This window comes from Carettochelys insculpta, chromosome 7 (genome assembly GCF_033958435.1).
Source record: "Carettochelys insculpta isolate YL-2023 chromosome 7, ASM3395843v1, whole genome shotgun sequence".
Classification (NCBI taxonomy): domain Eukaryota; kingdom Metazoa; phylum Chordata; order Testudines; family Carettochelyidae; genus Carettochelys; species Carettochelys insculpta.
In genome coordinates this window covers 5,224,194-5,237,400 of record NC_134143.1, presented here as the reverse complement: position 1 = coordinate 5,237,400, position 13,207 = coordinate 5,224,194, and the positions used below count along the sequence as shown (strand labels likewise).

At 50.8% G+C, this 13,207-nt stretch overlaps 1 protein-coding gene across 10 annotated transcripts in view; it reads left to right on the top strand.

Moving 5' to 3' along the window:
- The window catches only part of CAMK2G (calcium/calmodulin dependent protein kinase II gamma), a 147,984-nt gene that overhangs the window by 111,016 nt on the left and 23,761 nt on the right, over window positions 1–13,207 (top strand). For 6 of the 10 annotated variants that reach the window (XM_074999772.1, XM_074999771.1, XM_074999769.1 and 3 more), the window contains exon 14: window positions 12,959–12,991. The exons of the other annotated variants lie outside the window; for them this stretch is intronic. In XM_074999772.1, the coding sequence (XP_074855873.1) occupies window positions 12,959–12,991 (33 nt within the window). The remainder of the gene's footprint in view (window positions 1–12,958; window positions 12,992–13,207) is intronic. 10 annotated transcript variants of the gene reach the window in all.

The window sequence follows — 13,207 nt, the reverse complement described above, 5'->3', positions numbered from 1 at the left end:
GACAGCTGGATCACATGGTTGCCTTTTCGGTTCATTCCCCATGGAGCACCTGGCTGCACTCAGACGACAGGACAGGGCCAGCTGGACCATTGGTCCGACCCAGTCTGGCTGCTGCTATGTGCTGATACTGCTCTGCAGTTGGAACAGTTTCCCTCCTTGTTTTACCTGGTGGCTGTTTTCTGTTCTCCCCTCGTGGGTGCTGGGGTGAGGTAGTGCCATGCATGCTGAGGCCATAATGATCCCGCTCTCTCCCATGGACTGAGCCTTACTGAGCTAGTGGTGAGGCTTGACCTCTGGCAGGCTCCATGGCATAAAGGCACAGTCACCCAGAGCAGGCTGGTGCGGAGTGAGGATACCTTACTTTTGGCGTTGCTGTGGCAGGTGATCCGGCCTGCAGTGCAGTGCAGCATCACTGTGGCTCACAGCGCCCTCCCTGAAGAGGTTTGAGTGAGAGAGATCAGGCTTCTTCCCCGCCGACAGCCCCAGCCCCAGCCAAAAAGGCCATGAAACGTGTAAGTCCTTCCCCCGGAGTTGTAAAAGATCTCCACATCGTCGCCTGCACACGTGCTCTGGCTTCCGTCACCAGATGCACACCCCTGCTCTGCTCCAACTCTTCCTGTTCAGTGATGTGTGGGGCTGCTTATGAGCCCGAGGGGCATCTCGCTAGTCGCCGTGTAAAACGTGGCAAGGACCAGGCGGGAAGAGACTTAGGAACAGCAGGTCTCTGCTTCAGCTGCTCAAAGCGAAAGCTGAAGCACCAGCAGATCACACATCTGTGCGTGTTACTGGAACGTCTCAGACCCGTAAGGTCTTGCTGTCCTCATAGACCTTTTACTATCCCCCAGGCTCCCTGCAGAGCGTGGGTGAATCATAACTACGTCAAAGTGAGACCTGTGCAGTCTTTAACAGGCAGCCTTTTGCTTGGAGGCCTGGTGGTGGGGCTCTGCATGTGTACGTCGCCATAGATGCTGGGTACCTTTCTCCGTGACGAGAGTGAAGCTGGGTTCACCTTTGACAACGAGGGAGGGTTCATCAGCTCTCCAGAATAACCATAACCTCTAAAGCCCAAATGGGTTTGTGGGGGAGGCAGAGAATGATGATACATGAATGGACAGGAGGGGCATTCCTGTTCTCTTACACAAAATACTGGGGGCACATGGGAAATGGGTGGCCTCCTTTCTGCCTCTGCGTCATATTGGGGACTTTAATCTAATGGCCACGTGTGAATTCCTGTCTGCCACAGAGACAAAACTGAGGTGCCTCCTCCTAGCTGCGACGGGGCCCTAGCAGTGCTGGGGTGGGGGCCAGAACTGAGGCAAACAGCTGCTCTAGGGCAAGACTGAGGGGCGTCCAGAGAGCAGGTGGAGCCTTCGCAGCCACTTCCCAGAGGCTGTCTGGCTGGGGGTGGCACGCTCAGTCCCTTGCTTTCGAGAGCGCAACGCCCGCTAAGGAGAGCGAGAGGTGCCTGGTTTTGCTTGGTGATGTGCTTTACTTGTGTGGCCCAGTGCTGAATGTCATGGAAGTCTCTCCCCTGTCCCACCCAGATCAGCCCTTTGCTGATGCTGTGCATGGAGGCACTCTGGCTGGGGCAGACCTCTCTACCCATGCTCGTCAGGTGTGAACTCGTCCATCCTTCACCACTCAAAGGGCTCTCTGTTTTCTCTCGCCATGGCGTCTGGGACTGCAGAGGCCCTTCAGGAGCAGGCTGGCTGCAGAACTGGCTTGGCATGTCTGCCACTCAGTTGCACCATTCGTAGGCCTCTGATGTGAAAGATTTCACTTACTTTCCATTTGCGTTCCCCCCTCCTCATGGTCTTGGTGGGGGCCTCCTTGTGGGTCACCTCAGTGCTGAGTGACCGGCAGCTGGCGCCTTCTCACCCCCCACACCTCTGTCTCCTGGCAGCTGGGCTTTGTCCCACCCAGCAGCCTAACAGGGAGTTCCATTGACTCGGCCTCTCTCCGCACTAGGGACCTGACAGCTGTCACCCCGCAAATTGTCTCCTGCTGTTGCCACTTCGCTGCGATTTGTCCTTTTTGCCCAGGCTTCCTTATCCTGGCCCGTGTCTGGTTTGAGCTGGAGGACGGGATGTGTAAGCAGGTCTCTTGCTGGATCCTGTTAACTTTGCTAATTCAACTGCAGAGCTGTCCTCTTTTCTATCTAAATACCCTGCCGGCTTTGGGGTGTCCCTCCCATATCCTCCTCCACCCCCGACGAGAGGGGTGCCAGATGAGCGTTGACGAATCTGTCACATCAGATGTAGGTCGAGTGTGGGGGCGACCAGCTGGGGCACTTCCTTTCACATGGTGACTTGTCGTTCCCAGTCAGGTGCTGCACATCCCCTTTGATGCTGTTTCTAACCTTTCCTCAGACTATTGTTGCCATCACTCTCATCCTCCTCCCCTCACCCGGGAAGACTTCACCATTGGAGTCCTTGGGGAAGTTTTATTTTCTCTCAATAGTTGATCAAGTGTCAGAGAAAATCACTGACTTTCTCCCACAGCGTCCAGCTTGCAGTGACCAGACCCCTTCAGATTAGCAACAAACCTCCATGTGCACATCTGTGACATGTACAGGGAGCCCATCAGCACAGAACTCACGGTCTCTGTTTTAGGTCACTGAGCAAAAGCAAGATCTGGCTGAGCCAAGGGACTTGACCTTTCAGTCCACCCGCCAGGGTTAAATGCCTGGAGCAGGATCTGAACTCCTATCAGAGCAGCTGCTTTCCCCCGGGGACACTAGTCAGCCAGCAGAAGTTAAAGCTGTGGTGCTGTCCTTCACCAGGCGTCTCTGGGACTCCACCATGGGAGCAGAAGCAGGCTGGCTGCACTGAAATAAAGGTTGTAACGTTTCTGGCAGGTTATGTAGCTCCCACCCACAGCTTCAAGCACAGGTGCGTTACTGGTCGCCAGATGCCCTGTGCCTCGTGTTTTGCTGCTTTAGCAAAACTGAGCAAAGAGGGGGAAATGTGCGCTGTAGTTGTGACCAGGGGCTGAATTCAGGGCCCATATAGTGATAGAGGTTGCACAGCAAGTGGAAGTTGCACAGGTGTGATCTGATGTAAAGTGAGCATAGCTCTGACAAGCTTATCGCACTATGGGGATCAAATTCAGCCATTGGTGTAAGTGAAGACAACTTTCAGGGCTGGCAGCTCTAGAAAAGGAACTCTTATTCTGGAATAAGTTTGTCCACATGTAAGTCTGTTCCTGAAGAGTACCTGTACCAGGCAAAATGTCCCCAAATAGTTATTTCAATGAATTTCCAAGTGCGACTAAGCCAGCTCCCCACTGCTTCATCTGACACTCCTGTGCTTTCATTTCATGCAGAATCATGCCTCTGTCTAAATTACCTTTTGTCCCACTTGAATGCCTCTTCCGTGCAAATTGCGTGTGCTCACCACTTGCCCCCTTTTTACCCAGTTGACACGCAATGAATAATGTGTTAATGTTTCATTCTGTTTAGTTTGGTCTCATGGTTTCCCTGGAACGTGCTTCCGCTTACTCCAACTGATTTTGAACTTGGGTCTGTGCAGAAACCCCAGGGAATGCATACAGTCTACCCCCAGACAGCACATTCTCCTTTTCCGGTCTGTGAAGCAAGAGACAGGAAACATAGGCTAGCAGACACCAGCCAGATCACCATCCTCAAAATTTTGGGGAAGAAGGGGCTTCTGGAAGGAGGGTTTCCAGAGAGCTTCTTCTGGACTCCAAACCATGTTCCCGTATGCTGATGAGGCACAGGAAATTTACATCCACGCCTCATTGGCATGTTCTGGATGGCTCGTTACCATGCTGCTTCCAGAAGAAGTGGCACATGGAGACACAGCCGTCCAGTTTGGTTTGTAGCCTTTTTCTCAGGGTTCAGTTGAATCCTCAGAATAAAACAAAAGAAAAGGTGGAATAATAAGGAACAAAAGCCAGCAGCCCTGTTATTGACTGAGGCCTTATGTACGTACACCAAATCATTTCTGTCGGCCGTAATGTCAATGCAGGCGTTGCAGTCAATAGGTCACCATAACTGACCTCCCCCAATATCCCACAATGCCTGCCATGACTGCTCTGCTTTCTGTTTTGAACTTTGCTGCCCTGTACCTAGCTATGCGGGCCTCCTCCCATCCCCTTTCACACTTCCAGGAAGTTTTGACTTCCTCAGTGCGGAGAGCTTTCAGAGCTGCTGCTGCTGCTGCTGCTGCTGGGGAGGCTGTAGGAGAAAAGCACAGAGAAGCCCTGCTCTCCCAGGCACTGGGAACATGGGGCAGAAAGACAGAGCCGACTGTTGCTGGGGGATTGGGAAGCAAGAGACTGCTTTGTGATGCAGAGCTGAGGGAAGGACTGATGGAGAGGTGGCCAGGTAATTTCTGTTGATTTGTCCTGACCCAGCACTCACCCCTGGCCCTGGAGACCTGACTACGGGCTTGTGACACCTTTTTGTGGAGAAGTGCTATTTCTTAGGTATTTTAGCAGTTTAAAATGCATTATTTATATTGTTTTGCCTCTGAGCTCTTTGTGTTTGCTTTCCTGGTAACGAGCACCTTGCTTTGTGGGGGAAAGCTGCAAAAAACTGGTCCCATTAGCAGTTAAAGAACACGCTCAAGCCTACGTAGATGTATCCAATGTCTAGGGAATGGTGGGAGTGTCAAAGGCCCTGGGAGTAATCAGAATGGTCTGTGTGACTCTGCTCATGGATGTGGCATTCATGCATACTGCACAATGATTCATATTTCTCTCACATGCACCTTCCACTGCCATCAATGGCAGCCCAGCATATGCAGCTTACAGGAGAATCGGGCTGGAAAGGATCGACATTTCAGCGTGTGGGCTGGGGAGGTTTCTGCTGCAGATCCATCCTCTCCTTTCCCTGCATAATAAGGAAAAGGCACTAATATCTTTTGCTTTAATTTGTTGCTAATGTTGCAGGATCAGTCCACCATGGACACAGGAGGCACAGTGCACTCAAAAGAGAGCCATGAACCACACAAGGAATTCTTAGAATATACATGGAAGGGAAATCCACCGGGGCAAACAGTTGACGCTGCAAATTGGTCCCGTGAATGCCTAGATACACAAGTATGAGGCTGAAGCCCTCATATTTAAGGGTTACTGAGGGCAACAAAATAAAAAGAACCAAAGTCCAGCTGACCCTCTCACCCTGGGTTACCCAAATGCTTCATACACAATGCTCGAAGGACACTTTGGTCTGCCACAGTGAATGCTTTTTTAACCTTCCAGCAGCATGTGTGCTTCCATCCGTCGCTGGGGCCACTGTTGCTCCATTTTCTTATTAATGTGTATTACAGTAGTGCTCAGAGCTCTTAGCTAAGCTCAAGGCTCCAGCATGTATAGCAAGAGAATCCTGGCTGCGTAACATCTAGCCGAGAGACAGTCAGATGGTGGGCGAGGGAGAAAACAGCAGTGACTTGCTAGCTGACCTGTTCCCTGCCCGGTATCGGAGTCATGATATCTTCCCCTACTCCAGCCTTCAGAGCCCAGAATAACGAAGTGGGCAGCGACAGGTTTTGTAGCAAGCTTGCTGGTCATGCCCAAGAATGCTCTTTCCGGTCTTGTGTTGAGCGAGAATTCTCCGCAGATGATGGCGGTGCAAGGAGCCACATGAAATGCCTGTGCTAAGGCCCCAGACTCCAGTTAGCTTCTCACTCGATTGGGCTCCCCGTTGACTCCACAGCGTCGTCTACCCGGCTTTGTGCTTTCTGGGGGGTTGGAATGATTTCTGCTGCCATTTCTAAGGCGGCTGCTGTTGTGCTCTGGGGTAATGATTCATGAGGAAGTGTTGTATTTTCTGCTCATCTGTCTGTGGTTATCCAAGGCAAAAGTCTGTGCTCTGTTCTCATTGTCGATACTGTGCTCTCCTTTCATGGGCAGCTGCTTATTTTTAATCCCTTAACTCTCTCTTTTAAGACAAGTGTTCCCTGGTCATCTCCTTGCTGTCCCCAAGGCCGAGCTTTGACCACGCCGCCCCTTATCCCCAACTCACTGAACATGGTGGGTAAACCACTGGCATGAGACCCTGTCCTTGGACTCTGCTGGGAATACAACCCAGGTCTCCTGTTCGGTGTCCTTACACAAGCAGTTTTCTCCTCCCAGCTGTAACCTGCATTGTGCTGCGAGTGATGATACAAGGGGTAAGGTAGCGACCAGCTTTTATCCTCCCATTGGAAATGCTCGTCCCACCTAAAGCTGGGTCCACATGTCCTGCTTCTGATGGGTAATGATGTCTGTTAATTGTCTTTCTTATGACATTTTTATATCAGCCAAAGCCCTAGTGTAAAAAGTGCCTTTGCTGGAATATCTTATTTTGTTTGGGGAATCTGTATAGAAGCTGCTGGCAGAAGCCATCTGTCTCTGCTAGGAGGGCTTGTTGGCACAGCTATGGACTAGCAGTGCTTGCCTAGTCTAGACCATGCCTAACACATCTAGCCGAGCTGGCTCACATCACCTCCCGCCCAGATCCCTCCCTGGGATCTACTTGTCACCATGGAAAGGCTGAGTTGTCTGTTTTGCTCTTCAAAGCCCTTCAGTTTTCTTCCCCTTTCTTCTTATCCCATCCTCTCCCTTACCCCGCTGCCTGTCCGTGGCACCTACTACTCCACCAGTGATCCGAGGCTTGTCTGGCCATGGTCTGCTTCTGTCGTTTACCCTGGCTTCTGGAATGCCCCAACTCTGAACAGGGCTGCAGGGCCGTGGCCTTCTGCTTTCGATGGCTCCCCCTGCTCACTTCTCCCAGGAGAGCCATAAGGAATTAACCAGCCAAGGGCTACGTAAAGGCAGTGCTTTGTGTGGCTGACAAATATCTGTTTCGGTGGAAGGAGTTACCTCACCAGCTGATCACCTGCTATCCCCACAGCTGTATCCTGCTTCTCCTGCTGTCTGTCTGGTGTCTTATCTGTTAAGTCTTTCCGACAAAGATTGTCATATGCAAAGGGGCCCTGATCCAGACTGTGGCCTCTAGGGCTGCGAAAAGAAATTTGGGGTTATTTTTTAGCAGTCTTTTAAGGCACAGCGTTGGCTTGTGAGGAAGTCATGTAGATGGGGAAATGGAAAATACGATGAGACATCTGTTAGCATCATCGGCTCAGAGGTGTATTTCCAGCATCTCAAAACACTTGGTTTTACCTATCATTAATTGGAAAAAAGCACTTTTAGCTGTCTGTTGAGCAAGGAATTTCTCCCTGCTTTGTATTGGCTGTTAATACACAGATGCCCCTCCTCTAGGAACTTGGCATCTTACTATTGGCAGGTGGTTCTAATCAACATAGAATCACAGAGCTGGAGGGGACCTCAAGGGTCATCAAGTCCTGCCCCAAGCAGAGTCAACCTCAACTAAGTCATCCCAGCCATGACTATTTCAAATCGGGACTTAAAAACCTCTATGGATGGAGATTCCACCACCTCCCTAGGTAACACATTCCAGTACTTCACCACCCTCCTGGTGAAGTAGTTTTTCCTAATATCCAACTTACTCCTCTCCCTCTGTAACTTCAGACCATTGCTCCTTGTTCTGCTGTCTGTCACCACTGAGAACAGTTTCTCTCCATCCCTTTTAGAGCTCCCCTTCAGGAAGTTGAAGGCTGCTATTAAATCAACCCTCAGTCTTCTCTTCTGCAAGCTAAATAAGTCCAAATCCTTCAGCCTCTCCCCATAGGTCATGTGCTCCAGCCCCTGAATCATTTTTGTTGCCCTCCACTGAACCTGCTCCAGCAGATCCACATCCTTTTTATACTGGGGGCCCAAAACTGGACACGGTGTCCTGTATGTGGCCTCACCCGTGCTGAATAGAGGGGAATAACCACTTCTCTAGATCTGCTCACAATACTCCTCCTAATACACCTGAAGATGCCATTAGCCTTCTTGGGCCCTACAAGGGCACGCTGTTTTCTTATACCCAGCCTTTCATCCACTATAATCCCTAGTTCCCTTTCTGCTGTACGGCTGCTCAGACAGTCGGTCCCCAGCCTGTAATAATGCTTGGGATTCTTCGATTCCTAGGTGCAGGATTCTGCACTTCTCCTTGTTGAACTGCATCAAATTTCTTTTGGCCAAATCTTCCAATTTATCCAGGTCGCTCTGGATCCTATCTCTATCCTCCAATGTATCTACTTCTCCCACTAGCTTAGTGTCATCCGCAGACTTGCTGAGGGTGCAATCCAGTCCCTCATCCAGGTCATTAATAAAGATGTTGAACAGCACTGGCCCCAGAACCGAGCCCTGGGGCACTCCGCTTGAAACATCTTTAGATGAGAGGGTTAGGATACGTAAACAGAGCTTTTAATGTGTGCTGCAAGTTTCCCTGCGACTGGGGACTGCAGGTATTTGATTATTTCTGGAGGGCGGGTTTTGCTGATGTATGATGCTCGCTGCAGAAACTCGCTTGTCTACCGTTCCTGTTAGTGTGTGCTAATGCTACTGCAAGGAGCCTTCTGGAAGGGCACGTAAACGGAGAATCAGTGCCTTTGGTTTGGATATCATTCTTGCCTTGCTTGAAGTGCTTTACCACACTGAGGCAATTTGGTGTGTGTCTGTCTGTCATGGGCTGCATTTTTCACTGCGGCAGACTGTATCATCAGATGCCCTCATGATCTTAAATGTATTTTGATATGGATCTTTTTGTTACGTATTTCAGCACTGATAAATTGTGTTGTGTCTAGTGGTGAGATAAGCCCAGTTCTGTTTTGGGGAACAAACTTGTGTGGATTAGTTTCATTACTTTTCTGTGGGTGTTAAAAACTGTTCATCCACTACTTATTGTTTCAAAACAAAAAGCAGTCAAGTAGCACTTTTAAAGACTAGCAAAATAGCTTATTAGGTGAGCTTTCGTGGGACAGACCCACTTCTTCAGACCATTGTCCCACAAAAGCTCACTTAATAAACTATTTTGCTAGTCTTTAAACTGCTACTTGACTGCTTTTTGTTTTGATAGTGTAAAGACTAGCACGGCTTCCTCTCTGTTACTTATTGCTTGTTTGTCTTTTTTTCGTTATCTGGGATGGGGATTATGTGGTGTCCAAAAGTTTGAGTTCTTCTCATTAATGGTGTATGAATTTAAACTGTACTTCGAATGGTAGTCCTCTAGCACCTTAAGAACTAATAAGTGTATTAGGTCATGAGCCTTTGTGGGTAAATCCCACTTCGTCAGGTGAATGGAATAGAAAAATAGAACCCAGGGTTTATATAGCAGTGAGGTGAAGAAAAAACAGAAGAATTATCTGTCACTTGTAGGACCCGTTGATGAAGCAAATTAAGTACTGGTTGAACCTCTCCTGTTTGGCACTTTCTAATCCTGCAACATCCATAAGCAGGCATGATGTTAGCTAGCCGGACGACCACTTATCATGGGTGTGGCCAGGTTTCCCATGGTCTCATCAAGTTTGTTTCCAGCCACCAGTCCTGGCTCTCAGCATTCTGTGCTGTTATTTAGCTGTGATTTACTCCTAAATGTCTTCTAAGAGCCCAGTAAGCAGTAGAAGTGTTGGTAATCTGCTAGGCAATATTGACCTCCACGGGTCCAGAAAATTCTCTTGTTCAGCACTGGTCAGGTCCTGAGGGTGTTGGATTACAGAGGATTCAACCTGTAGGATGTGTTCCATTCCTGAGACTATCAGAGATGGAGAAATTGCCTTTGTAATGCGTAAGATAGTTAAGATCTCCGTTCAGGCCTATTGTTAAAAGTGTCAAATTTGCAAATGAATTCCAGTTCAGGAATCTCCCTGCATAATCTTCTAGGAAAAGTCCTTTTTGTAGAAGAAGGGCAACTTTTCGATCCATTCTTGAGTGTCCAGGGAGGTTAAAGTGTTCCCCTAGAGGTTTGTGTGTTACCATTCCTGATGTTGGATTTATGTGGATGAACTCTGAGTTATGAGTGAGTTAACTTTCACTAAGGCAAATGTTTGTTTGCTTGAGATTTCCTCCTCCCAGTGTAATTCCTGGGGAGACAGATGGGATGGTGGGTTTTGCATTTTTTATTACTTGGTTAGACCCTGCTTTGATACTGTGATCTGACAGACAACTGTGTGTGTTTGTGCTAACAGTTTTCATGAGCTGGTTATTTAAGTCTATTGTGCCCTTACGCTTGACGATGCTGTATAAGTGGGGATTGAAAACAGTCCTGAAAGAGTGGTATGTCTCCTCTCTTCTGTCCGCCCCGACCCCTGTTGGAATAAAGTCTGGATACTGTATGTGAAGCAACAAAGGTTTATTACATCCAGCTGGCGGAGTGATTCTGAACTTGGTTGAGTTTCAGAATGCACTGACAGGCACCAAGTTATGATTGGTTATATAGAGATTAGATAGAGAGAGGAAAGGACAGGAGCAGACAGTAAGGAAATGAGCATAATCAATGAACAATCAATAAGCAATCCATGTGATTAACAAACAATCTGGGAGTTACAAAGAGTTTCTGTGCAGTTTACAGAACATTTTATCTACAAACAACAAGTCCTTTGAAGAGTGCAGTCCTCAACATCGGTGTATAAAGTGATATCTCGCCTGTAATACACTGATGTGCGGAGCAGTGATGTCTCGTCTGGCATCCTGATGTAATCTTCTTAGGGACATGATCATTCGTGTTATCTCTACAGAATCAAAGCACATGGGCGATGCAGGATCAAAGCAGAAGTTAGTGAAAGAATCGTGTCAGTCGCCCTTAACTATAGTCCAATTACCGTCCCCACAGGGTCCCTTCCTGGAATGTGGTTGCCTAGGGACTTGTACATCAACCGGGACGCCCTCCTGAGATGGCTGGAGTTGGGGGGAGATGACCAGACTCCATTTTGGAACAGTGGTTCTTAGCAAATATCATGGCCTACTTCAGATTTTTATCCTATACCCCGCATTCCCTGTTTTTCTGATTAGAAACCTATCAAAGCCCAGAATGAGTTTGGGGGGGTCGCCCCCCACCACACACTATCCCCCCTTGGGAGATGCTTCTCTATAGCATCTGTGAGCATGTCCGGCTGCAGTGTCTGCTATATGCTTCCAGAGGTCTGCAGAAGAGGGTGAAGCCTGAAGTTTGAGGGTAGTCCCTCAGATGGTGTAAATGGTCCCTGCTCTGTTGGTCACAGTGGAGCAGTGTGGATGTACCTAGAACTGCCTCTCGGGGAAAGGGGCTGAGATGTCTCATACAGCTGCCACTGTTCTTGCTTCTGGTAGCCCCAGGCTTCCCTGCTGTGGTCTGTGATAATGCTTAGGTCATTGGTGCTGGCTTCCAAGACCAGCCCATGGCTTTCCTCTGACTTAGCCTGAAAGAAGGCTGGATTTGGCTAGCTGGCTGCCTTAGCTGAGGGACAGTCCCTGATCTGAAGCCCATAGTGCAGTTGTGAACATTCAGAAATGGCCTTGGTGGTTAGAGCTTCGCCAAGATGATTGATTGCAGACCTTTGGTGACCCTGCACCCTTCAGGAAAGCTCATGGAGATGCTAACATGCTCTGGGAGAAGGCTGGGGGGCAGCCCTGGGCTGCTGGCTGCATGAGGGTGAGACCCTGCTGTCTCTGGAAGGTGGGTGCCTGGTGTGCCACGCGAGCAGGTCTGCAGACACCCAAGAGGCCAGAACTGTCCCCGAACAGGCTCAGAATAGGGCAGAAATTTCGTGACAGCCTGGTCCCAAGGCCTGCCGCACGTCTGAGAGCGTATCTGGCTGTGTGCTGGGGGCAGCATCGGATTGTCTGAAGGACGCTGGCTGCATTGCTTCCTCCGTACACGTGAGACCACTAGTGGAGGGTGGATTCAGGTTGGAGTTAGGCCCAGGCCAGGTGGGGACCCATAGCTGATAAAACAGGGCCTCACAAGACCGCATGGGAGGTGAGAGGTGTTGGGGTCGTGGCGCCTTGTCTGGAAGGCTGAGCCCTGCCCCCACCGTCTCCACTGTGGCCCTGTGTGCTCTGGGACGTGCTGTGGGGTGGCCCCTAGCAGGGAGAGGAGCTGCACCCCCTAGTGAAAGGGGAGAGGCTGGAGCCTGGGCGGGGTCTGGGGAGACAGGCGGATGGGCTGGCCGGGTTTGCCCAGCTCGGAGCTGGGGGCTGCAGTGCCATCTGGTGAAAGTCCTGCTGGCCTGCGCTCGGGAGGGGGCTCTGCCCTGGGGAGTGGCTGTAGGGGGGCACATCAGCAGTGTGCTGGGAGGGGTCTGCGCTGTTGTGGGACGGGGCTGATGAGGAGTGGAGCAGGGGGGGAGAGATGTCTTCCAGGAGAGGTCCGTGTGTCCCGTCCTGCACGCTGGCGGGAGAGATGCTCTGAGCGCCAGTCTGGGGCACGTCACCCTGCAGAAGGGGAAGGTGCTGAACCGGTTCACTGACCCACTGCTGCCACTGAGCTCCAGTGGTGGGGCGGGGTGGGGGAGGGGTGGCTGACTGCCAGTGGCTGGGGGAGGTTCACCCCCAGCTGCCCCATAGTCAGTGCTCGAGCTGCTCACCCAGTGCTGTTTTGACACAGGTTAGCTGACCCAAACTCGGGGTTCATGGTGCAGATAGAGCCCCTCGCCCGTCTCTGCTGGGGGGTGTATAACTCCTCTGCCCCATCAGTGTGGGAGCGCCTGTTCCCTCCCCTGTCTGTGTGCATGGGGAGCTCTTCCCTGGTCTCTGCATTCCTGGGACTCCCTCCTCTCAGCGGCGTGTGTGTGGGCGGGGGGCTCTGCCTGCCCCTTCTGTGTGGCTGGGTTGTGCCTCCCTCAGCCCCAGCCTGAGTGCACCTGCAGGCACCTCTCTGCAGGTGGGGGCCTCCTTCCTCACCCCTCTTTGTACTTGTTGGATGTCTCCCCCCAGTCTCCCGCCCCATGTGTGGGGGTGTTCTTTGCTAGCACTGCCTGTACGTCGGACCCTCTTGGTGCGTCTGCGTTCCTTCTGCCGCTCCTTTCTGCCCTGGGAGCGTTGATGGTGCTAACGTGTGACTAGTTTCTGTGCTTTTCTTCTCATCGCCTCTCTTCCTTCTTTTTCCATCTCTCAATGGTGTGTCCAGAAAAGGAAGTCGAGCTCCAGTGTGCATTTGATGGTGAGCACCTCCCGTGAGCTGCCTGTGATCCGTGCGTCCACCATTTCCATGTCATGCACGCTCAGCTTGTGCCCATCAGCCTCCATAGCATGTCCGGGCTGGGCCGCGGGAGTCATGTGGCACGTTATAGGTCCATGTCCCGGCAGAAAGGGCTGCGTGATTGGTCAGGAGCAGGCCTGCCACCAGCTCCTGCTGAAAATGCAGTTGGCGGCTAAT